Source organism: Pezoporus flaviventris, unplaced genomic scaffold, assembly GCF_033815535.1.
Source record: "Pezoporus flaviventris isolate CSIRO_AGI_PZ_B2104156 unplaced genomic scaffold, CSIRO_AGI_Pfla_v1 ptg000006l, whole genome shotgun sequence".
In the NCBI taxonomy this organism is placed as follows: Eukaryota; Metazoa; Chordata; class Aves; order Psittaciformes; family Psittacidae; genus Pezoporus; species Pezoporus flaviventris.
The window spans coordinates 2,477,353-2,502,981 of record NW_026892554.1 but is presented as its reverse complement, the minus strand read 5'-3'; the positions used below and the strand labels follow the sequence as shown (position 1 = coordinate 2,502,981).

At 39.8% G+C, this 25,629-nt stretch overlaps 1 protein-coding gene across 2 annotated transcripts in view; it reads right to left on the bottom strand.

Annotated features, from left to right (window-relative positions):
- MEGF11 (multiple EGF like domains 11) overlaps positions 1-25,629 on the bottom strand; it is a 265,958-nt gene that overhangs the window by 195,718 nt on the left and 44,611 nt on the right. The window contains exons 2-4 of one of the 2 annotated variants that reach the window (XM_061446582.1): positions 7,904-8,016; positions 3,440-3,563; positions 861-962 (exon numbers count right to left, since the gene is read on the bottom strand). In XM_061446582.1, coding sequence (XP_061302566.1) covers positions 861-962; positions 3,440-3,555 — 218 coding nt within the window. In that variant the 5' untranslated portion in view covers positions 3,556-3,563; positions 7,904-8,016. The remainder of the gene's footprint in view (positions 1-860; positions 963-3,439; positions 3,564-7,903; positions 8,017-25,629) is intronic. The other variant, XM_061446583.1, reaches the window with a different exon arrangement.

Sequence of the window (25,629 nt, the reverse complement as noted above, 5' to 3'; positions counted from 1 at the left end):
TTTATATAACAGCTTTATTAATGTTAATTTATTTGAAATTACCTAAACTGAATAAAATCTATTGTCCCTCATGCTAGATAAATTGATCAAATTTACTCTGCTGAGCTCCAGTCTATACACCAGTGCAGAAAGCTCTGCATCCCTGTTCAATTCCATACATCAGAACACAGAAGCTAAAAAACAAAACTCACAGTCAGACTAGGACAGTGCTGAACAATCTCTTTGCTACTGAGACTTAAGGTACCAATTAACTTGCTAAAACTCCCTTTAAAAGATTTCAAATATCAGTGGATGTTTGTAGGATAGTTTTGTACTTGGAATCAGAATGAATTAACAGCAATATCTTGGAGCCTGGGAAAAATTAACTCTTGGTATCAGTGCTAGAAATGGATCCATCCTTATTTTACCAGATATTCAACACAGATTTGGGTGCAGTATTTCAAATACGGGTCCATGCATAATTATCATTAACCCTGAAGTATCCGATTCTTCAAGATTTAGGAGCTTCAGGGACTTCCTACTATAAACCCGGACATGTACTGACCACTTGGAAAAGATAGCTTGTCATGGTTGGTCATACAAGAATCACTTCCAGTCCATGGAAGGGTGAATGGCAAAGAAACATACTCCTGAATGGCCCTGTAAGGGAGTGACTATCATTGACCTCACCCAAATTTCACGCAAAAATCTCTCTACTTCAATCAATGCCTCTAGAATGCCAAACGCCCTGGCTATTGTGCTGAAATTCATCTTTCCATACATATCTATGTTACAGTACCACAAAAACCTGCATAAATAAAAGGTGTGTGAGGAGAGGAAAAGGCAAAACAAAACTAAAATTTCTGGGGATTAGTTCTTACCTGTGTCTGGTGCACTTGAACCAGTTCAGTATGTCAGTACATCTTGTATAATAGATCTGATCAAAAGGATGAGCATAAGACTCCTGGACTGTCACAGCATAGCTAGGAGTAGACAGAGAAAAGAAGTGAAAGGCTGTTTGTTGCAACCTGAAAAGCTTCAGTTCCCTGTATATGCTACTCATCTAACTTCAGTATGAAAAGACTTAAATCAATAATCTCAGAAACTTTGGGCATTATTAAAAATCAAAAAAAGGGCTTCCTTCAGCCACAGCTCTGCCTGAAAATTCTGGCAATGCTGCTAACTTTGGCTCCATAACAGAAATAGAGATTTCAGTCTGAGTAACAAACCCTTCCCTTCTGGAAAAAGGACTAAATTCATGGTAGTTTAGACAGTGAAAAGGGTATTTGGTTGACTTAACGCTGCACATTTTAAAAGAGAGGAAAACACCATGGTTTTAAAACATCCCAGTTGCCTTCCTGCCTAGGACTGTCGATTTTTGCTTATACTCCAAAATAGCAGTTAGAGTTTGTATTAACTTAGCTATGCTGCATGGTGCCACTGTGATGGGATGCTGACACATGATTTTAGGATGAAGCAGCACCACTACTTCAACTATTGGGAGCACCAATCAAATAGAATCATTTATAGAAGATGTTGAAGAGTGTTTATTCTTCTGCTGCACAAATTAAATCCTCTTAATCTGTAGCAGAAATAACCTCAGAACTATGTGAAAACTGTAATGTGAGTTAACTGGTATCTAGATTTGGAACATATGGTTAGAATAGGATTAGCTCTCTTTGTACAAATGAATGGATAAAAACCAAAATTGGGCGAGTTGGTTAGAAATCACAGAGCTCCAACAACACTAAGAATTTATTAATCTCCTTCCCAAAATGCTATTTATTCATGTATCAGGTACTATATTAATTGCTATGATTATACTGAAAGTGTCCAGGCTCCTTGTGCGATAGAGGAATACAAAACTCATGGACTTGTGTCAGTCACTTCGGAACACTGTATTGCCCTATAGTGAGTGTGTGCACTGTCCAAGAGACTCAATCTCAGGTTCTGATCTGGAAACAAGCTCAGCTTTATCAGATCTACAATATCTTTGGAGAATGATGCTGGAATCATTCTAGGCAGGGTCAAGACACAAGAATCAGACCCTCCAAATCATTCATTATAGCGATTGTTTTAATCCTCCAAGTGATTTCCTTCTTGTCAGTGGGACTGCTGATACGATTAAACCCTGTGAGATTTCACCCGTTAGGTAATACCAAAATATTTGCTTGGAGGGTCTGACTGGCTTGAAATCGAAGGCTGGACTATTACTGCCCTGCTTGTCATGCCCCTTCTAGACAAGCCAAGATTCTACAAGATGTTGCTTTTGCCCTCTGTCACAGTTTGCTGGGTTTGACAATAATGATTTTACTGCCACTAATGGCAAAATGTAAAATATTTACATTGCTCATTATTAACACAAAGCAGTAACGCTCAGAAATCTTGATTATTATTTTATGATCCTGGTTGTTATCCGGCAATTGCCCTAACAATCTTTTTCCTTTGATTTATTAACATCTAAGTAACAAAGTCATCTTGGTCAGTACAACCAATCAATTTTGGTATTTAATTTTTGTTTCTCCTTGATTGGGTCTCTGGGTTGCTGACTATTTTCAGACAAAATCAATATTTTATTCCTGTGCTCTGAATGCACTTCACCTCACAATACAGACTGCAAAATCCTTTCCTCTCTAGTTTTTGCTTTGCAGTTGCAAGAAACCTGCAAACAACTCTCTAAAATCAAACCACAGTGCCATTAAAATATGATTCCATCTCTGCTCTTGTTAAAAGGATTTATTTTGCTAAAGTGGACAGTAATTCATATTTGCGTGAAACTAAACCACAGAGCTGGAAATTTAGTGAGTTAAGCTTAAGAGTACAGGAAATTTAGCCTCTGCAAACAGACCCTGCATGACTGTGAACCCTATCAAAGATGGTGGGTTTCTATGTACTTATAAGAACTGCCCTGCACAGATCCACTTTTAGGATGAGGACACTGTAACAATAGAGAGAACAAGAATTACCAGGGCCTTTAGTTCTCTGTGCTTTCAAGTAGATATTCTTTGATGCTGACACAAATGTGGCAGATACAGACACAAAGTTCAGGACATACAGAATAAACCTGCACGGTGCAGCAGGAAGGGCTTAAAACTTAGTCAAAATCTCTAATAGTCCTGCTTGACCACAACCAGAAAAAAGCAAGACAGAATAAGGCCACCATTTCTCTAGGTCTCTCCATGATAAATGAAAACACCTGTGGAGTGTTCTAGCTGAAACCATGGAGGAACTTTCCAAAGTATAACTGAGCAGACAGGTAACAGAGGGGTATGTGGTCTACACACAGCTCAAGCTTTAGAACCAATTCTTTGGGATGACCCAAATTCTCAAAGCTGCTCAGAAGTACTCTTTCTGTCATGCAAATCCATGTTCTTTTGTGAGGCAGGGTGGCATTTAGCAAATTATGGCTCTTATTCTGCCCTCTGTATGTAAAGATCTAAAACAGTATGCTATACATTACCTTTCCCAATGACTACAAACATTTGGATCATCTGGGTTTAGGGACAGAGTACATTTGAGCAGAAAAGACAGAATAAGCCCTTTTAGAATCCACTTGACCAGCATATGCACCACCATTGTTGTATCTGGTGAAGAAAAGAAAGTACAGCCATTAAAGACAATTTTGAAGAAAACATCCTTCTGGGCCTTTTCACCCTTGCTTTTGTGCAAATCCAAATCCTGTGGAGTTATTTACAAATTCAAATACTTCAAAAAGCAATCAGCTAAACAGCCAATGCATTCTGAAAGAAATTTATACATTTAAACCTACTAAACCTGATGAATTTGATGATTAAGCTACCCAAGACACTGATAACCCCAATGATTCTTCCAAAGAACATTACTGCTACTGATCATTTTTACAGCTGCTTGTAATGGCAAAATAAATTACCGAGGTATTAAAAGAAACTATTCTTCCATCAGCCTATAGGCAAAAGGAAGAATACCGAAATACCCCCTTTGATTTACTTAAATGGGCTTTACTTGGGTCAATATAGTATGCTAGAGCTCAGACACAGGCTGACTACATGACTGAAGCAAAATCAATTTGCTTTCTAACTCTCAGATGGGGAATCACTTACAGTGACAGAGGTCAAAATATTGGGTCATTTTATGCAGAACACCAAAGATTAAATAAAAATATTTGCATGGAAGTTGGAAACAGATTGTATAAAATTTATTAGCTGTGGTCTCTTCATTGTGTAACAGTTCATCTATCGAATGTACTGACTTATACATACTTATTGCTCATTTGGGGCTTTGAAACCAAAGCCACAGCATTTGCCTAGAGGCCACCAATGATGTCAGTCAACAATACAAAATGGATAGGAAATATGAAGCTGCTTTTAAATGTAACATTACAGAGGTGTTAATCTGTTAAACATTAAGTCAGTAAAAAGTATTTTGAAATATCCATTTTAGACATTCACATCATCACATAATCCACCACTGAAATCAAAAGTCCCAGAAATTATTCCTGGCAGCAAGACTGCCCTAAAAATAGACTGAAGCTTCATATGATCATCTAAAAAAACACATGGCTCGTTGCCTTATGGTCCAGAACAGCAAAAGGGAAGTTAAGAGCTTTGCTCTGCATGGCACTGATATACAGCCCAGCATAAAGAAGTTGTCACAAAGCAGAATGAACAGCGGAGGGACAGCCAGGAAAGCTGATCTGAAACTACCTCCTGATTCAAAGCCTTCTTAGCCAGTTCAAGGACACCCATTACCTTTAGTGGATTTGAAGTCAGGATCCCAATGGGAGTAATAGCTCATCTTTTGAATTATTCCTAGAGCGCAGCTAAACCCAAAGATAGGTCTTAAGCCATGTAAGTCATATTAATGTTAATTAACATGATAGAATGCTAATGCTCCTCATGAAATGGATTTAAGCCTGGGAGTACCATTCCTCACCTGCAGGCTGTTTCAAGGTCCCATGGCAACAATGCAAAAGCTTACTCAGGAAATTAAGAGGGCTGATGGCACGAGAGGGAGTTCTGTTTGTTGAAAAGACGCTCACTGCGCTTGTCCTAGACATGGAGGAAAATGTCCTGATGGGGCTGACCAGGAAGTGCTCATGGGACAGAAGTTCAACAAACCTAATGTTCAAATCCAGAGCTTGAGTGTAAATTGAACTTTCTTTTAGCATAGAATGTACCAACACATGTGAACTATGAAGTAAGAGGCTCAACAAAATGACAGACACGCTTTTAAACAAAAAAAATCTTCGAAAGATGACTTTAACGTACTAAAGTACCTGCCATTTGAATAATGCCAAAATACAGAGGACAACGTACTGGGTACTGTGTTTATAGGTTGCAATTTAACCCCTTTCTTCATCCTCTGCATCTTTGGTTCCTGGTAAGACTGAAGAAATTGGACCAGAGGAAAGCCTACTTCTGATCAACACAAGTATCAAAGCAAGGGCAAGGCAAAGCCACTTAAGGAAATACAATCCTTAATAGAGGGGGTTTTAAATCAAAACATGGGTCTGTGCTCAGTTTGTCGACTTCTAGACAACATCAACAGCCTGGGTTTATCCCTAAATTAATTAGAGGCAGAAAGACAGCTTGACTTCTACATCAAGAGAGCTAGCCTCTTCACATTTAAATAAAGCAGCTCTATATTTGAATTGTGTAGTTCTTAGAGATGTCAGCTTGTTCTTAAGAAAACAAAGTATCAGTTTGGGTTTTAAACCAAACACCAAAGAATTATTTATAAGACTTAACAGCACACAGAATATTTGTTTGTAATATATTTGAAAAAGGTTCAAACTTGTTTTCTAAACTTTGAATGCTAATACGAATTTATTATCTGTTTAGAAATGAACTGCTTTGTGCAATTAATTTTCCAACTTTGTAAGTCAGATCGCATATCAGAAACATCCAACTTGCCAGATAAAGCGGAACCTCATTTATCTCAAGTGTCTCTTTTCCTAACTCATATGAAATATTTCACTTTGATCACTGTTAATAGAAAAGACCTCATACCAAAATGGAATGGTTGCTATTACAAGATTCAGAATAAAACTCTAAAAATAGGAACACATATATTAAAAACCAACATCAAAAAAAAAATCCAGTAATGACATCTAATACATTGGGATTTTTTTTCAGCTTTTATTGCTCACCACCATCATAGAATCATGGAATGGTTTGGGACAGAAGGGAAGTTAAAGCTATTCCAGTTCCAACCCCCTGCCATGGGTAGGGACACCTCACACTAGACCATGTCACACAAGGCTCTGTCCAAGCTGGCCTTGAACACTGCCAGGGATGGGGCAGCCACAGCTTCTCTGGGCACCCTGTGCCAGTGCCTCAGCACCCACAAAGGGAAGAACTTGTGCCTAAGAGCTCATCTCAATCTCCCCTCTGGCAGGTTAAAGCCATTTCCCTTGTCCTGCCCCTACAGGCCCTTGTTCCAAGCCCCTCTCCAGGTTTCCTGCAGCCCCTTTAGGCACTGGGACCTGCTCTAAGGTCTCCCCTTAAGGATCCTTCTCTTCTCCAGGCTGACCCAGCCCAGCTCTCTCAGCCTGGCTCCAGAGCAGAGCTGCTCCAGCCCTCACAGCATCTCTGGCCTCCTCTGGACTCACTCCAACAGTTCCATGTCCTTCTGATGTTGGACGCCCCAAAGCTGAAGGCTGCACTCCAGCAGGCTCCCGTGAAAGCAGAGAACAGGAGATAGATCCTACACTCCTACATTTCGTTTAATGTTTGGAACATATTCTCCAAGGAGGCAGCATCAGCTTTTCAGGGGGATAAACCCCATACCTTCATTAAAGATGTAGCCTTTAACAAGAAAACAAATGGCACAGAGGTCCTCTGCGCAGTCCCTAAATGCACTCTAACTTTTTCGTCTTTCCAGGCCTGATTTTTCTTTTCAGGAGTGAAAGAAGTCAATTTAAGTAAGATTTGGCACAAGAGAAGGGTTTTTGGTCCAAAATAGAAGCTGGTGATTTCTCACACGTGTCTCCCTCTCTGCTGATTACAACAGATCAGGTTAGGTATCTGATGCTTATTGAGCCATTTTCACAAACCTCACTCCTTTTTGAATGAATTTCAGCATTTCACCTACAATATTGACACAGATCACTGGTTCCAGTACAAAAGAAACACACTTTCACTGTTAAGCCCCAAATCTTAGCTGCAGACAAACTGGTAGGTGGCAAGTCATTGACTTATCTGTCAGTGGATTCACCTCACAAAAATCTCTGTTGAGGAAACTGTGCAGGGGTTTGCAAGGAGACCAGGAGATGCAGGTGATAGTTCAAATTGGACAAAGCACACCAGAGCGTGGACAAAAGCACGTCTGTTACTCTCTTCTAGAGTTTGTACAACACAAGCTGAGGATGACAGTACCACTCAAGATTAGACCTGTGTGCAGAGAAAATAAGACCCCAAAGAATCCTTGCTGGGTGAAGGAAGTATCCCCTTAAGCTTTCTCTAGGTGTTGAGTACCTGGTTTTGGACAATATTCTTGGGAAAGAGGACTACTGCATACCGGTATACTGGGAGTAAAAAGCAAGCCAAAACCTCAGGTTAAATTTCTCTTCTGTTTCCTGGGCTGACAGACTAGAAAATTTAACTAAAAATGACCGGGGCAGTAGTGACACGTCTCCTTTTGACATCCCTGTCACAAAAGGTTTCATAACATGACTTCGACATGAAATTCAAACAGAATTTCCAGTCCATGACAAAGTTGTAAATGGAATGTTTTTCTCTCAGTTTGGTATGGAATGAGCTTGGTGTCCAGCTGTAAAAAGGGAAAATATTTACAGAAGTGTCTTTCATCAGCATGCAATATTCTTAAATCCTTATGTACTTTTGAAAATCGTTCCTTTCGATGTCTAAATGTATATGCAGTTTATTAACCTGACTTTTCTCCACAAATTTCCATTTAACAAGGAGCCATGTTAAAAAAGTCTTACCTCAAAGTGCTAAAAATTCCTAATGGATCCTGGCTTTACAAACTCTCAGCACATGAAGACACAGAGCACATTAACAGGATAGCAGACAAAAGCTCCTCAGACATCGCTTGGCCCTGTGAGCAGTCAGTTTGAAAGAGAGAAAACATATTGGGTCAAAGAAAGTGTGTTTGGGGGAGGGGAAAAAAAATAAGACAGAAATTATATATATTTAGAACGGTTTATCTCGTAAGATAATGGTGTTATACCACACCACAGAGCACTATCTTGTTTTAAGCCAATAGCAAGTGTCTAGGATGGAGTGGAAGAAGATGGTTGACAGTAACATGTCCTTTTCAACCCTTGTAGCTTCCAGCTATTTGCAGCTTCCTCAGCCACAAGTGGCAACAAGTGTTTAATAGATGTAATGGGTTCTAGCCCAGTAATTTCTCTAACCATTTCTGATCCATTAAAATGGAAATTTCAAGCCCCTAAATCTAAATTTTAGTGTGAGTAACATCCTGGGATGGTCTCACATCTTAGCCATGGATGGTATCAAAAACTTCCTTCGGTTTTACATCTGCATCCTCAATTTCATTTGATACATTTCCTTTGTTAGAAATCAATCAACAATTCTTAGACTTTGTTTCCTGTCTTTTCCTATCACATAAACAACATTTTATTTACATACAGATGTTTCCTTCTGTAATATCCCAACAAAAAAGTTGAGTTTCTTTCAGGAAGTTTGATGAAAGATCTTGAAAAAGCCCTCTGGAAATCTAACTGGATCTTTGTGATCCACATGTTTATCTCAAAGAGCTTTAACGATTCATGGTGCCTTTACAAAGCCATGTTGATTCTTCATAAATATATTACATTTTTCAAGAGATTCCCTCATTCTGTTCTTAATTACAGTTGCTACCAAATAAGAAAATTGAGGCACATCAAAATTCAAATCTATTCTAGTATTTGTGTGTGAGCAATTGAGGAAAATGCCAGAGAAGAGTTAAGCCAGAAAACAAGAAGCTGGATTTCACTGAAGGAGCATTAAAGTGACTGAGTGTTTGCTGATTACATTATTTTAGTCTCAAAGTAGTAGCAAGTTTCCAACAAGCTGCCCTCAGTGGCATTCCTTCTTCTCATCCCATCTGAAATTTTCACCATACTTTAGGCAAGGGATCATTTAAACACTCACTTCACTTGGCTCTACATCAGGTTTTATTCGAAACAAGCTGTTAGGAAGCTAAATGAGGCCATCAGTTTCAAAACTGATCAGGATTTTTTGGATGCCTCTACTTATGATTAATAACTCGAGATACCGTGAAAGGGCTGAAGAATATGCAGAGCTCAGAAAACACGCTATGAAAGAAGCTGGTTTAATGTGGGCAGTCAAGAACTAAGCCATTCAAACTCACTAGTCACCTCTAAAAATTGGTGCTACAACCAAGAGTAATATTGCCAACAGCAGGTTGTGGTTTTGGTTTGTTTCTAATGAAAATTTAAAGCTGTTTCAAACAGATAAACATTTTAGGAAGGAGCGCGTACTGCATACAAAAGCACTGGCACTTATCATCTGAGCACAGAGAAATTCAAGTGATAGAAGTAGCAGAAACACTAGGCTATGCACCGTATTGCTGGATTCTCTCTCCTGACATCTTGCATGATTAAGACAGTAGACAAAAAGCTGCCTCTGTTAACAAAAGATGATACTTCAGTTAACAGGGTCTATTTAAACCTCTAGAAGTCATTGTACTGAGGGCAAATTATTATCCCTTACATGCAGGCAAAACAGCTGGTGTGTAATTTTTGCTAAAAAACCCCATGCTGTCAGTCACATATCCAGCTTTTCCATGTTCTCTCAAGCACTGCTTTCTCTAAGGTTTGTGTGCATCTCTGCCTGTGATGTCAAGAAGGCAGTTCAATAGCTGGAAATACTTGAGTACATACAGAAGTCACTGCTATTCACAAACGTCCCTGATATCATTTCCAGACATAAGTCTCTTCTCGCCTGGAGGTGACACAGACAAGGGGAGAAACAGCTGACCAGGACAGCTCAACTGCTTCTGACCTTCAGCAGGTTCCTCTGCAGTCTCCTGGGACAGCTCGTGGCACAGGACCAGTTTGTACAGTTGAAGAGGCCAATCCCAGCAGTGGCACAAGCTGGGAAAATGCCAACAAGATGTACAAAACTAGGAGCTTTCTTCCCTTACAGTTGAATTCATACAATGGAGACAAGCTTCTTCCAGCTTTGCCCTTCTAGTCATAGGGGTAATGCCAATACACCTAAGCAGGAATTGGAACTTCTCAGGATAAAAGTATTCTATGCTCTGTAGGTTAACCTAGATCATGCTAGCCAAAGATCGTGGCTGAAGTTACAATGGATGTTGTGAATGAAACAAATTAAACAATTCTGTGGTACTTTCTGGAATCAACAGGACTTGGAAAATAAAAGAATAAAAGCAAAATTTAGATATTTTTACAGTTTATGGAGAAATTATCAAGGAAAATGAAGAGCTGCATCCAGAGTCCTGTTTGCTCAGTCTTAGCCGAGCCTCTTCTGCTACATCATCCAGTGAAGCAAGTGCTGTTCAGTGCAAATAAAAGAACTAATTCCATTTCCAAAGATGTAATTTTAGAGGCTTTCTGATAAAGACTGGATAAACACACCAAGGTCCTAACTGTTATAGTCCACCTATTTTCTGTATCCCTCACACTCCTTGAACCACAGCTGCTCAGTTTTCCAGTAACTAGGTGGAGGGCTGATTTTAACAGGAACCAAGTGTCCAAATCTCTTAAATTGCTCTAAATCTCTAAGCTCTAAAATGTGTCAGTGTAAGTTGCAGTTGCTACAGTGAATTTTTTTACAGTTCCATGGGTATCTTATGAAGTCTGAAGATGTGCTTCAGTGCTGAGCCCTCTTATAAGCTCACTTCCACTGGAGTCAGTGGAAGCTTGGCTAAAGCAAAGCAAGAATAAATAACAAAGTAAGCTCTTCTCAGTCTATTAAATGTTATTTTTGAAGCTCTTGATTGTTCCTTCAGTGTTCTCAGAGGAAAACTGGGAAAAAAATCCACAGAGATGTGCTACTAGGCAAGTAATCCAAGCAATCAGATTGGCTGTGGTTAATGAAATATGCTTATCAAGACACATACGTATGGCGTGTCTGTCTGGGATCCAGAGTACCTGTGTTTAAACCCTACTGTCACAGACTTAAGGCCTGACACTGGGTTAGCAAAGTGAGCGAGACTGAGATAGCTCAAATTCCCAAGTTCTGCATCTAGTATTTTCTGTAGGCTGCTCTGAGCCCTGAGGCACCCAACCTCCAAAACATCAGATGAAACTGAAGTTCATAAGTCTCAGTGTGTTCCACAGGAAGCAGAGGAAGAGGTCTGCCCAACCTGCCAGGTACTTTAGGAATAAGCATACTACAATCTGAAAAGTGATTAGATGCTGAAGCAACAGCATCTAAACATGTTTGGTATTATCCATCCACTCTGAGATCAACAAAGAAATGCAGCCAGCCCTGCTTCATCAGCACTTACACAAACCAAATATCCCTGCACCCTTGTGCAAAGCACAAACACCATTTCAACAAGCTATAACTCATTACAATACTAAATTTCTTTCTCTTAGATAACTGAATAGTTAATCAATAGTCCAGCAGAAATATAATGAAAATATGACATTAACAACACCTAAAAACATTGCTGAAACAGTGCCCAAGCACAGATAATTGCTGGCTCCTTTTCAGAAAGGTCAGCATGGAAAAATATTATCTCTGATTTTTCAGCCCATAATTTTGTACTTGTACTCAACTACCATGTAAAGTTGGAAGCCAGCCCTCTGAACATGTGGTCCTTTAAGTTATTAATCCAAACTCAAGTCCACTGAAATGTCAGTGTTCCTTGTAGTGCCTAAGCCCATCAGGACAGGGAGATGGCTGACGTTCCACCAGCACCTTCTGCCAAAAGCAAGTTGGTGTCGGCAGGCTTTGAAGGCAATATCCTGGTACCCTGCAGAATTTCAACAGAAGACAACCTCCTGCAAGCTTAGAAATCCTCCTGACGCAGCCATCTCTGAACCCTCTCAGTTAAAACATGGTAAACGAGGAAAGTAACGAAGAGCCTTTCCATGTATTTGCCGGCTTAACCTGATCTCACCATCCAACTGCAGCCATAAGGGGATGGCAGAAGAAGGCAGCCAAAGTGCTGCAGTGTCCCCTGCACTGATCCCAGTCTTCTGGCACAGTGGAGTTTTGAAGCTGCTGAAACTGTGTGGGGAGCCACATTCTCTACTGATCTAACAATATATTTATATTCACTATCCTACGCATATTTCAGCTACTCCTTCACAGACATTACTTCAGCAGAGAAAGTAAGCTGACACACATCAAAAAGCTCATCTTCTGAGAACTCAAGTTAGCTTGCTTACATATAGCCACCCACCTAATCCATGTTCAAGATGACAAACAATTACAACATATGCTTCCTTAGACACTTGGAGCAACAAAGACCGTGTATCCCTAGAACACCCAGGATAAATAAAGCAACCTAAGCATTACAGGATGAGATGAGGAATAATGTGTTTATAAGTATTTAGCTAAGAAACCCCAAGCAAATTCCAACAGGATTTCTTTGTAGAGCATTTAAAGAATGCACATGAAGTTGTTCTGAAACTGGGAGAAACAAGCAATGACATATAAAGATTTCAATATACCTGCAGTGAAATAAATTAAATATGATTTTGTGAACGTCAGGCAAAAAAGGAGCTGTTTGAAAATGTGGACTATCCTTGAAGGTTGTATTTTTAAAGATGACTCTTATTTATCAAGAACAATGGGCCCCTTCTTTTTGTCTTCATTTATCTTAGAGGAAAATCAAATGAAACAAACAGCAAAAAAGTCCCAAGTACAGTGAACAGCTGAGCCAGGGACAAATTAAGTAACACAGATTGATGGCTGTTGATCTACAGCAGCACTATCACATCCCAGTGCTACATCTCACATTTCATTTAAAGACCCGTCTCTTCCAGAAACAGTGCAGTATTTATGGGAGAGGCTGATTTGCAAGCCTTGGAGCTGCACTGAGAATCCAGATTCACTTTGTCCAATTTGGCTTGAAAGTTGGTGAACGCCTTGAACTTTCAAGGTAGTAATCCAAATAAAATGAAACCCAGCACTGGGATAAAATGAACACTGAGACTAAACATGTGTTTTCCAACAATGCTGCAGGCAGGACAAAGCTTTTTATCTTCAGTTTCTTCATAAGACAGTAAGGAAATACTGTTTGCTGCTTCTGCTTCTACAGCTTTACTAACCCCAAAGGTCCAATAGCATCTAGCTTCATCTGTTCTCCTCCAAGTTTTCCCAGTGCTTTACCCTCCCTGGCATTGTCTGTTACAGCAGCACTCAGATGTTCTCTTCCTGCATTCAATTTCCCCTTCAGCTTCTTGAGATCTTAATTTCTAATTTTTTAACTTCATAGCTGTTAAAGCCATTGAGTGGCCCATACAGAATATAACATTTTCTATGAATGTATGCTAAATATAAGATAAATGGCAAATCAATTTTTAGATTTTTAATGGCTTAAGAATTAGAGTGGCCACTTAAAAACTGTCAATTTCACTTGAAATATGAGAGGTTTCCTCAGAAGCTGCAGTAATTCTTTGTGCCTTCCTGTGCTTCTTACAGGGTGTATCTGGAACACTCTCAGTACTGGAGGAATGGTATTTGGTTCAATCATGTCAAAGCTAAAAGCCTGAAGTTAGGAGTCCACATAATTTATCTGATTTTGAGAGCACGCACAAATCTCTGTCTGAGAACCAGGCTGGTTTCTCAGGTGCCTACAATGGCTACAGGCTCTTAGGTTTAAGCCTAAATAATAGGCTGAACAGACCTGCCCCTTTTTAGATCTCTTGGTCACCCACCGCTGACTGTAGACCTTCAAGCTAGAGAACCAAAGCCAGGCACCATGAATGGTCTCATTCAGCTACAGAGCAGCACCCAACCACACCTTCACTAAAATGGGCCTCAACAGGTTGAGATGGACAATTTGCATCTGCAAATGCCTGTTTTCTGCTCTATGAAGAACGGTAAGGAGAGGAGAGTGTGACCAAAATTCCCAGCAGATCCAAAGAGCCTCCCAAAATATCCTCACCTTTCCAGGAACCATTATAGACTCTGCTAGAGCAATATTTGGAGAGATAAATGAGAACATGACCTCAGCCTTATTTAATTTTACATTATTATGCAAAGCTCTTGACTCTGCTGCCTCTAAAACCTACTTTATCTATTGTTTATTTCTTCTTCTCTTTTTTTCCAGGAAATTGTTCATTACAGATAAAAGCACCTGGCTTACAGTAACAGGGCACTGGGCAAAATCTCTGTCATGAACTTGAGAGAGGAACATTCATAAATACATCAGTAAGAGTTAAACCCAGAAAGAACTGAGAGGCTGCAGGGCACTATCCCAGGCTTAATGAAGGCAAAGAAGATGTAAGGGCCTCCTAAGTCTCTGCTGGCATAGATGGCTGAACGCCACTGAGTTCACTGGGCCAATTTCTATCTGGAGAGGATTTGAACCTACCAGCTCAGCCATCAGACACAGATGGTATTGGGGCTGCTCAGGTTAGAGCGAGTGTTTTCTTTCTGGCAGAAAAATAGTAGCTAGAAAAATCACTATGGACAAACCCAGATCTGAATATAACTGGTGCATGCAACTACCTTGGCTTCCTCTTCCTTCTCCTCCTGAATCTGGCACTGAAAACTTATACTTTAAGAAAAAAAGGCTAACAAAAGTTGTAAAAGAGAGGGAGTGGGGGTAATTTTAGGGCTTAACTTCCATCGTTTTACAGATGTGCTAATTAAGCTTTTTTCCATAAGACAGGTAGAATTTTCTCTCTGTTCTTCCCTGCGCTTACAGGTCTGTGATTGCTACCCTGGTCTGAATACCTCTAGGAGCGTGGGTTGCAAGACAAAGCAGTTCATGTGCCCAGACTTTTGGCCTTATGCTCTGCACCTTGGAAATTATTTACCTTGCTCTATCTTAAGACATTCTTATTTCAATACTTGTTTCAAAAAGTCTCTGATATGAAGTAAAAAGAGAAAGCTAGTCTTGCAACCCAGCACAAGAGCAGGAACCAAGAGTTTAGCTCTCAGGGATTACAGTGATGAGAGTGCTAAAGAAACAAGTGGATCAGAATAAAGCACACTGTGTACCAAGCACAATTGTCAGCCAAAGGCCATGTGTACACATTTGAGCTGTCTTTGCCTGAGTCTTACCCTGATAAACTGGAAAAAGTCCTTCTCGCAACATCCCATTTCTGACTGTCATTCATAGAAGAAAAGCACAGGTAAATGCATAGCACAACGGTTAACTGGATTTTACCTAGTTTTCGTAATTTATGCTGCCCCGTCTCATCTCCTAAGGATTAAAAGACTCATCTTCTGCCAAAGTAAACAGATACAAAGGAAGTCTGGGATACAAGGTGTTCTGCTTGTTTGTTTAAACCTGAAGCCCACCCACCAGCGCAGTCACTCACCCTTCAGACTGTTTCAGTTCTTTGATTTGCTAACTAACAAGTCAAACCTCAGGTGGGAGTAGGAATGAGTAGGTGGGAACCAGAGCCGAGAGCAGTCAGCAACTCTAAGAAAGTTATTCTAAGAGCTTGGAAATCTGCACATTGGAAGCCGATTCCTGAAAATTATATTAAACAATTCCCCTTTTTTCATGCGTCATGCTACAGCTTCTCTTTTTTATTTCAGTACTGACTCTGACAGAGTATTTTCTCTGTCTTTTAAGTTCTTCCTCAGCAGGATTTGGTCAAAATTTCCCCTTCAGACCTTGTAACATCTCAATGAAAACGAGCGCAAAAAGGCCAGCTGGAAATCTGGATATCAGTTCAGCTCTAAAAGATGTTCACACTTTGCAATTGAAACAAAATATTTACTAGTACTGTATCACCCCATTACCACGAATTGAGGGGAAATTGGAATTTCATGCGACCGAATAGGCTAATTACATACACAGACACAGACTTTAAAAACTAGGCTTTTCGTGTTCTTAAGTATAAGCAATCAAGAGTAAGAGTAACGTTTCATAATTATGTCATTGATCTAAATTCCTTTTCATTTTCCATGAAAGCACCAAACTTACATAAGACACATCTGAGGTTGTTGCTGTTTCTCAGATCCACATTTGTTCTAATCAGATATTCACCTCGTGACTTGTTGGGGTTTTTAGTTATTTCCCTTCACATGAAATTAAAATTTGAAAAGTCTGACTCTATCATTAACTTTGAAGAAAGTACTAAAAACTCACTTAAAAAAAATAGTCATAGGGAGCTAAGGGAAATTCAGTATTAGGTTGGCCTACTAATTAAAACTGAGCATGCCACAGTACTGCCCCTGTTCAAAAGTATCCGCCTACAGATCTAAAATCTTTTCATAATGATTAAAATCAGGAGTAAAAAAATCCCAAATCTCTTTCTCTTTCATGTAGAACCACACAGAACGCACTTTTGCAGATTTCAAAGGCCATTAAAGCATCACCTTTGAAAACAGATGCGCAAGCAGGCCCACAAGTGATTTATGCAGGCGAGATGCTCAGAACTGCCAGGGACTACTCATGTTCAAAGTACCCCCAGCAGGCTCAGCCAGGTTCAGTTTGTATCACATGTAATTAGGATTCTTTAGCCATAAAATCAATAATATAATTAGTAAATGGGACGTTATTTCTCAGAACCTTGCTACAACTTATCAGTCTTTGATCAGGCAGAGCTGACTGCTAATGATATTTAATGTTAATTAATGAAAAAACATGTGATCAGAAGTTTTTTTGAGAGTTATCTAGTTATGAACTATAAAAAATGAAGTATGTAATACCTGACATTCATGTTTCTATCAATGACTATTGTTTAGGATACTCTAAGAAGACATTAGGATTATGAGTCATCTTTAGCTATGCTTCCTTACCTAAAGGCTTTCTCAAGGTGGTGTGTGCACAACAGGTGACCCAGTTCATTACCAAGTTCTGGCTCATCTATAATGCCAAAGTCTGCAGATAAATTCCTCCCCAGCTGCAGGACAGCACCAACAGAATATTTGATGAAATTCACTTCTCTTTTGACAGTGGCTGATTGACAGCAAACCATCATGACTGAAGTTACTGACAAGATAAATAACAGAACCTGCGGAGATGAAGCAGGGGTTTCAAAGGAATGACTACAGTCCTTAGAGAAGAATGATTAAAGAAGGCCCAAGTATTTCATAATCTCATAGGAGTGCAACATTTCACAACCAATCACTTTGACTGTCCAAGACCCAGCTATTGAGCAGCATTTATATTTAAAAATATTCCAATTTGATGGAACCTGTCTAAGTAACTTCTAGTGATTGTCAGGCACATGGAAAAAAAGCAAAAAGAACTTTTTTGTTATTATAAAATGTCCTGGGATTCACCAGCATCATTGTATCGGGTTTAGTATGTCTGTTCCTAAACTAGAAAGGAAGGGTAGAATAAATGCATCGTATTAACACCATAGGGCAGCTTCTATAGTTGATATGTCAGTTAACTCCCATTTCCCAGACATTTTGGCTTTGATAATTTATATCCTAATGCTCTTTCTTAACATTAGCTACCTATAGTAAATGAATCCCTGGGCTCGGTGAGACTATTCTAATACCTCACTTACAAAAACTTTTTCCTGTAGAGATGTGTAAAAAGGAGCACTCCTCATATTACCTCACTTTTCTCTCTAATAAATATACAGAACGGCTTAATATTGAGAAATATGCTAAATAATCTCTCTATTAATTCCATGTAGGACATGCCCAGTTGTTCAGTGACACACTGTTGTCAGTATGAGCAGGGAACACTGAACTTATAAGTCAGGTTTTCAATGATATAAACTCACAGGAAAAGTTACAGACACACAGAAGGGGAAAAAAAGCCCACAATCTTGCTGCATCTGTAGCAGTTTGGTTTAGTTTGCAAGACAAAGTGTGAAATTGCTGAGAGCAGGATGCTGGCTAAATAGGTACCACTTGTTCTTGCCCCAGATGTGATGGAGCTGGCGTGCTCTTCAATACAAAGTGATTAATGATTGCTTGCAATCAGCCCTGGAAATCAATTGGCATTGAGTGACATAACGATTCTATGACATCACACAGCCTCCCATTTGATGCTTGTTCCTGGACATGTTTCTCTTTGCACTGCCATTTTTGGCACTGTGAGTGGGCTCAGAAACATTATGGGCTTTATGATGTTCCTGAATAAATAAGTTCTCACTTGAGAGAAATTTTCTACTTCTTTCTGCCAAATTGTGTCTTTCTGTTCAGTCCTGCCCGCTCCCATCACCACTCTTTGCATGTCAAATCCAGCCACATGAGGAGCAGTGCAGAGGAGAAGTTCTGTGGTTAAGGTTGGGCCTTTACTTCAACTTAGAGTTATGAGAGACTGTAGGAAGATCTACTGGTAGTAGAACCACATGTGTTGTGAGACACATAAATCTCTTTCCCAACTTCAGCTGTACCCTTACTGCATGGACCATTATTTTCTGCCACTATCAATAACAAGTTTTTCCAAAGTGACTGTTCTGAAACAATTAATGTTTTTAAATGACCCCCAGTGGCCACTTCCATTTTAGGATGCTCTGTATTTCCTTTCTAATGTACGTTAAAAAAAAGTAACAACAGGAACTGAGGGATAAAGGGCAGCGGCTTTAGTTTCTATGTAACACGTTTCTCCCTGCTTTAATTACCACAGTGGCCTTCTCTTTAACATATGTTCGAGTTTAATTATTATTACTTTTAATAAGTTGGACAGCAGCAGTATGTAACATTCAAATGTTGTACAATGGTTCTGCCATTTTTCTATCTCTGCACAAAAATACCTTACTGAATCAGTCCTAGAACAGCACTGCACTTCAGTTTGGCAGCTCACAGACATCCTATAACCCATGACAATAACCAGATCTCCTTTGTCATATCTGAATGATGAACCTCCACCTCATAGCAAAGATTCATGCTGTTAGTCCCTGGCTGTATGTCTTTGCACTTGTTCTATTAAATCTCTTGCAGCAACTCTAGTCCATAAAGTCACCCAGTTCCTCCTGTGTGACAATCCAGTCCACCTTGGTACTGAGAAGCACTTTAGTCTCCTAGATTAAATACAAAGTACCATTCTAGCAAGCAAGGAACAGTCAAGAACATCAAGTTGCCCATTATCACCAAAATTTTACATCTAGAAAATGGAAAGAGAATCTCCATTCATATTAATCAGAGGCTAAAGGGTGTGCATTTTTTTTTTTCAGGAAGAATTACACGCTCATAACTGAATATACAAAAGTGAAAGTAAGCTTGATAAATCCGCCCCTGTTTTGTTATTTGCAGTTTGCTTCAGTGCAAGTTGTACCAATATAAACAACAGAATAACTCCTGTATGAGAAGTACTGTGTGTATATTTTTACAGAAGTTCTTTGGTCCAGTTTGCAGGGTGTTCATTTGGGATGTGCATACAGCCACCACACGGAACATCAGCCACCACAGACACAAGCAGTACAGGACAGGCTGCAGGTGCTGGGAAACAAGGCATCAGCTGATGGATTTGCAGTAAATGATAGCTTAAATCCTAGTAAAAGATAGAACAACATCAGAACTGTCAGAGCAATTTTCCACATCGGCAGTTTAACACCTGAACTATTGCTTATTTTTGCAACTGAACTATTCCCAGTTTCTCTCTGTTCTACTCTGAATCAACATCAGTTTGAGATGTGTCATAAACATGTTTGCCTGAAAGAGCCAAATGTACCACCCTCAAGGTGGAGGCTGAAGGAGGAAACAGTAATTCCTTAACATACAAATAGAAAGATTGGTTCCTTTTGTGTAAACATCTGGGCTCACAGTCAGCATGACATTAGTCTGCCTCTGACTTAATGTCATAAAGACCGAGTTATTAATTTTCATTTAATGCTCCCGTAATTTGCAGCTTTGCACATGAATATAATGTTTTAATCTGTTACCAGCTCTCTCAGGAATGGAGCAGAAATGACAACATTTTTGTGTCTTCTACTTTGCAAAGGAACTACCAGTTAAACATCTTCACTTGTCAGGCATTTGTAAAGGTATTTCATAGTGCACAAATTTATTGTTATCTTGAAACGAAAAAACAGACAACTTATTTAATATACTCATCTTCCAAATTCATGTTCTAAGAGAAATCAAAACCGAATTGTGAGGTGTAAGAGAATAATTTATTTCCAATAGTTAATCCTTCAAAAACCCACAGAGAAAGAGACTCAGGCTGACACCTAACTGCAAAGCCCAGGGGTGTAGTGAAGATCCACATCCCACAAGGAGCACACACAAGAGGGTGAATCCTAGCCCCTAGCAAAAATACTAATGGACACAAGGCAAAGAAAATACCAGCTGCCTACCCAGCCTCTAGGAATAAAAAATATTCTTACAGAAGCCAAAAGCTTCCCACAGCTGTGCTGGTTGGAACCCAGTATTCGAGCTGCCCTCTTTACTGGTACAGAAAACATGTTTACTGCATGACCTAGCATCATGTGGATTCTGATACAGAGCCTTAAGGATGCTTAGGATCTACAGATTTGCTTGCAAAATAGGATGCAAAAAAAAATAGAGCTATAATGGCTTTAACCTGCCACATTGAGATGAGCTCTTAGGCAGAAGCTCTTCCCTGTGAGGGTGCTGAGGCGCTGGCACAGGGTGCCCAGAGAAGCTGTGGCTGCCCCATCCCTGGCAGTGCTCAAGGCCAGGTTGGACACAGGGGCGTGGAGCAGGCTGCTGTAGCGGAAGGTGTCCCTGCCCATGGCAGGGGTGTGGAACTGTAAGAGCTTTAAAGTCCCTTCCAGCCCAAACCAGTCTGTGGTCCTACGATTTTATGATACTGATAACATTAACTTGTTTTCTTTTACCTTACTGATAAGGAATCCTGTAGAGTAGTAAAGACAACAAAAGTCTAAATTCATGAACTGTTTTGCTTCCTGATGTGGGTTCTAAGCCAAAAAGTTATTAGGAACCAGGCCAGCGGGAGGAAACAAGAACAAGTAAATGAATGAGAGTAGAAGTAATTGCAGCACTTATTTGGATTAGATGCAGATCACCAACGAACTCTTTGCCACTTGTTTTCTCCTAAGGGAAATCTCACCTTCTCAGCTTTAATTTAATCATGGCAAAAATATGTCAAGTATTGATTATAACTACAAACTAAAGTCATCTACAAGCATGTATACATTAACACTATCACTCAGACATGACCTGGAAGAAATCTTCTGTTTGCCTCTCTTTAAACTGATTTCCACTCCTTCTAACAGACTGCCGTATACAGAACAGCATGTTCAAACTTCCAAACATCAGTTCTGGTGATGAAAAAGTCCAGGAGGAATTTGTTAAAACCGTAAAATTTATGTTGCTTGTGATGCTAAGCGTTACTAAAAGACACGGCTTCCAACTATGAAAGCAGCATACAATAAAGCCTCTGAGGAAGTACTGTATATCAGCACTGATTTCAATTTATTGCAGCTTGAAATAATATTCCAGTCAAGTCTAAAAGTAGGAGAACTTGGCAGAAATCCTCACAAAACTCCTAAAACGATGCTCTTTGTTCATGACCCTTGAGAAAGGAAAGAAACAAGGGACACATATCTACAGTGCATTAGATTGCAAAGCAAGAACAGGATATTAATGGATAGAAGATTTCTCAGAATGACCCTGTGCTACCTTCTCTGTACCTGCTCACCCCAGGCCACACTCTCTGCCCTTCAGTCCTCCTTTTGTCTGCCCCAGATCCCGCCGATGGCACTTTGAAGCTCATCAGCACTAGAAAAAGCCAGCGTGTAGTTTCACTGCCCTAAGAAAGTTCTCAAGGTTTCAAAAATTTCCTATTCCACTTTGAAATGAATTCAGACCCTGCAGAGGAGAAGCAGTAGTGAATGCCTTGGCCACACACCTATGCTATAAGAACAGATATTATATAAAAACCCCTAAACTCCTTTAGAGAGGCAGTTCAAAACCCTGAAGTGAAACAAGAACAGGCTCAGTCAAAGCTCAGTCAGTTCCCTTCCAAATGTTGGCAGTTGAGGCAACACCCCTTCTCCTTTTGACCAGAAATCCACTCACGTCAAAAACAGCCCACATGCTCTGACACAAACATAGGCTCATGTATTGACATCTTCTGCTGAAGAAAACATCACTGACTGCCTGCACTCATTCCTCATCATGATCAGGCATCTGACCCCATCCCTATTCAGACTTCTGCCATTTCCCATGTGACAGACGCAGATGTGTGTAATCCCACAGGAACCCATGGATCAGGAAAACCACATTGCCCCAAAGATACAAAATAACACACACTCCAATATTCTGATCTTACACAGATATACACTTGCTGGAAGCCTTCTGGGATAACAAACATTTTTCCTCTCTATAGTTACCTATAAAAGGAAAAACCTAGAGAAAGCTCCTGAATATTCTGCCTGTGGTTCTGGTGTGTTGCAAAGTAATGACGTTGCTAGAGAGTCTCATGTTACAGCTTCACTGCTCCTCTAGTACCTGTCCAGTCAACGCCTGACAGAAGAAGATAAATATATTTATAATACACAAAGTGAATAACAAAGAGTTTATAAAGTTGTCTCTGACAAAACTGACAAGTCAGAGCTGGCAGCTCTAATCAGCTCCCAGCTGAGCCTGGGAAATTGGAGGGAGCAGAGTGCTGACCTTTCTGATGAATTGCTGAAAGAAGGGTAAAGTTTCCTTTGCTTTTTAATGGGAAGGGCTATCAAGTTCAAAGAACTTGGGACAAAAGGGAGATTCCTGTGCAAGAGCATTGTCCATCGTATGTAACAAACAAATTACTGCTTTATCTAAACCTGATCCTTTCAAAGAAAGACATATGGCTTAATGTTCCACAGATGAAAAAATCCTGTAAGTTTTAATGCTACAAATCACTGCCAGATGCTGAAAATGTCCTAGACACTTTTTTCATGTCTCAAATGTGAAAAAAGCAGTAGAATATCGTTTAAAAATAATTTTTACGTGTCAGTGGTCCTGAAAACCATCCTTTTTTTTTTTTTCCACAATTATTCAGCACCTCGTTTCTTACTGAAACAGTAGGATTTTGGATGTGCATTTAACTAGTACCAAGAAAACAAATGCAAGTAATGCCTAATCAATTGATCAGATATTCCAAAGGAAGCGATAATTTATTATTTTGCAGTAAGCATAAAATCTCCGGCACTGGTTTTAGAAACTGCTGAACATCTGCTCTCTTAAGATGAGGCGCCTTGGAACCATGTCTGAGGACTGAGAGATCCAGCAGCACTTTTCCAAACATTTCACCTTAAGGTTTATAGCCTCATGCAGCCACCACCAGCCCCACAGGGGACTTGGTTGTTCTAAAAAGCAAAACTCTTTTCTGTTGAACAGCATCATACCACAGAAGTCTCTGTTCAAGTGCCTGCTCCAGTGAATGGCTGATACAGAGACCTCACAAGAAATTAGGGAGGTTGGTGAGTTCTAAATCAAGACTAATGAGTGATTTTCAGTAAACAAACTGCAAACCTTTTGCTTTTTTACATTCTAATTTACCCATTACTTCTCTGTTTCTCAAGCACACACTGAAGTCATGGAGAGCTTCTTGTCACCCAACACCTCCAAGTCCTTCTCCTCAGGTCTGTTCTTAATCCCTTCATCCCCCAACCTGTATTGATGCCAGCAGCTGCCATTTCACATCTTTCCCTTTCATTCTTGTGTAACTTGCATTTCATTGGACTTATGAGAAACTGATCTGAATGTTTGATCCACATACTCCAGACTGCTCATCACTGACTATACAAATATATTATCCATTTCTCCTCTAAGGCAAACAATTTCTAGTTCTTGGACGTAGTCTAACGAGAGTTTTGGTACATTTTAAAGCATTCCTGTCACATCTGTAAAACTCATTCAGCTGCTCCAGCAGCAACATTCCATAACTTTTTCTGAAAAATAAATTTCAATTGCTTTTTTTAATAAATAGTGTTGTTTAAAGCTCATTCAAATGCAAAGCACTCTGTGATTTTAATTGGACTTTTAAAAGTGTTAGACCTAGTCCTCAATCAGAGCATCACATGATATCCTTCTTATTTGCTTATGGATGTGAGCAGATTTCTTGGATTGTTTCAAAGCCTCAGTAGAATGACACACTGATTCAGTCAAGTTAAGGATCTGAATCCAAGTGACTTACATTGCAAGAAATGCACTTCGAAAAGCTCTACTGCTGCGGTCACAGAACCACCTCATGGTTTAGTACATTATTTTCACCAGCTTCACGGACTGCAATGACTTCACTGACAGGAGAACAGTTCCATCTTTGTTAGCAAAATCAGAATCAGCTTCCCGAATCTGAATGTTTGACGTATAGGTCACCTCAGTTTTTGCATGGAGAGCATATTATATATATATATATATATATATCACTCTAGTGGCAGACTCAGGAAAAAAAAGCAGTAAAATATTTCCTCAGGGTAAAATATAGCTCCCAGGAGTCATAAAGCCTGAAGCAAAAGGTTATTTTATCCACCATATGCTGTATGGTTTATTATTTTTGGGGGGATGCAGTGATGTTCTAATATGCTGGTATTCTGATCTCCGAGACATCATCCTACCTGCCCTTAGCAGACTTTGGAAGCAAAAAAGTCCTTAATAACACCAATGGGCAGAAAGGGAAATGAAAGAGAGAAGTCAAGACGCCAGTGCAGAACCATTTCATGTCTAGTGAACACAGTGAAGAATGATGGATGTAGATAATTACCTGCAATTTGTATCCGAGAGAATCTTTCAGACAAAACACCACGTAAGGCTTTAAAGTGCAAGGTGAGATTGCAGGTGTAGCAATTAATGATAGGCAAAGCAGCCAGTAGCTTAGATCCCTGGGGAGTGAACAGACAAGTGCTGGCCAGTATTTCAGGGTTATCTGTGTCAACATAAGATGGGGACAACTGCATTCAGGACTGGCTCCAGCCTTCCGCGAGACAGCTAATAAATGCCTCTTTCTGCTTGAAGATGGCAAACAGCAAGGAAGGAGAAGGATCCCACAGAACTAAATCAAGAAGAAACTGAAAAATACTAAGAAAGAGAATATTGAAATGGAATAGTAGTAGAAACTTTGACAAAATCTACAAAACATATGGAAAGCTTATATAAAATAAGCAGCACAATTACCAATATAAAACACTAGGAATCTTACATAGGAACAGCTCACACTGTCTATAGAAAGTTCAACAGGATAATGTTTCCCTACTATCTGAAGTTGGAAGGGCAAATCCCAGCTGAGCTGATTATCCACAGCACCAGGTACTGCATAGGCATGCATGGAGAGGCTAACATCTGTACCTTTTCCAGTAAAAACAAACATTGAAATATTGCCATTCCTTTATTATGTCTAAACATAATAAATTTTGACATCTATATCTGTGCTCCCATGCTTTGCAGCAGGTACTGCTTACAGAAAATATGCTGAATACTTTAGAAGAGGTCTGAGGAATAGAGTTGAATGGATAGGCAAGTCTGGCCTGTTACAGCTCCTCAGCCAGGAGCACAGGGTTTATGGCACCTGTGGCAGAGCATGTTCAAACAATCCTGTTGGCTTCAAGCTTCAGAGCTAAGATGCAAAACATTTATGAGCACAGTTCAGTGCTCACGTGCACATACTGTCCGTGTGCTACGGCTGTAACAGATCCCAAGGCATGGT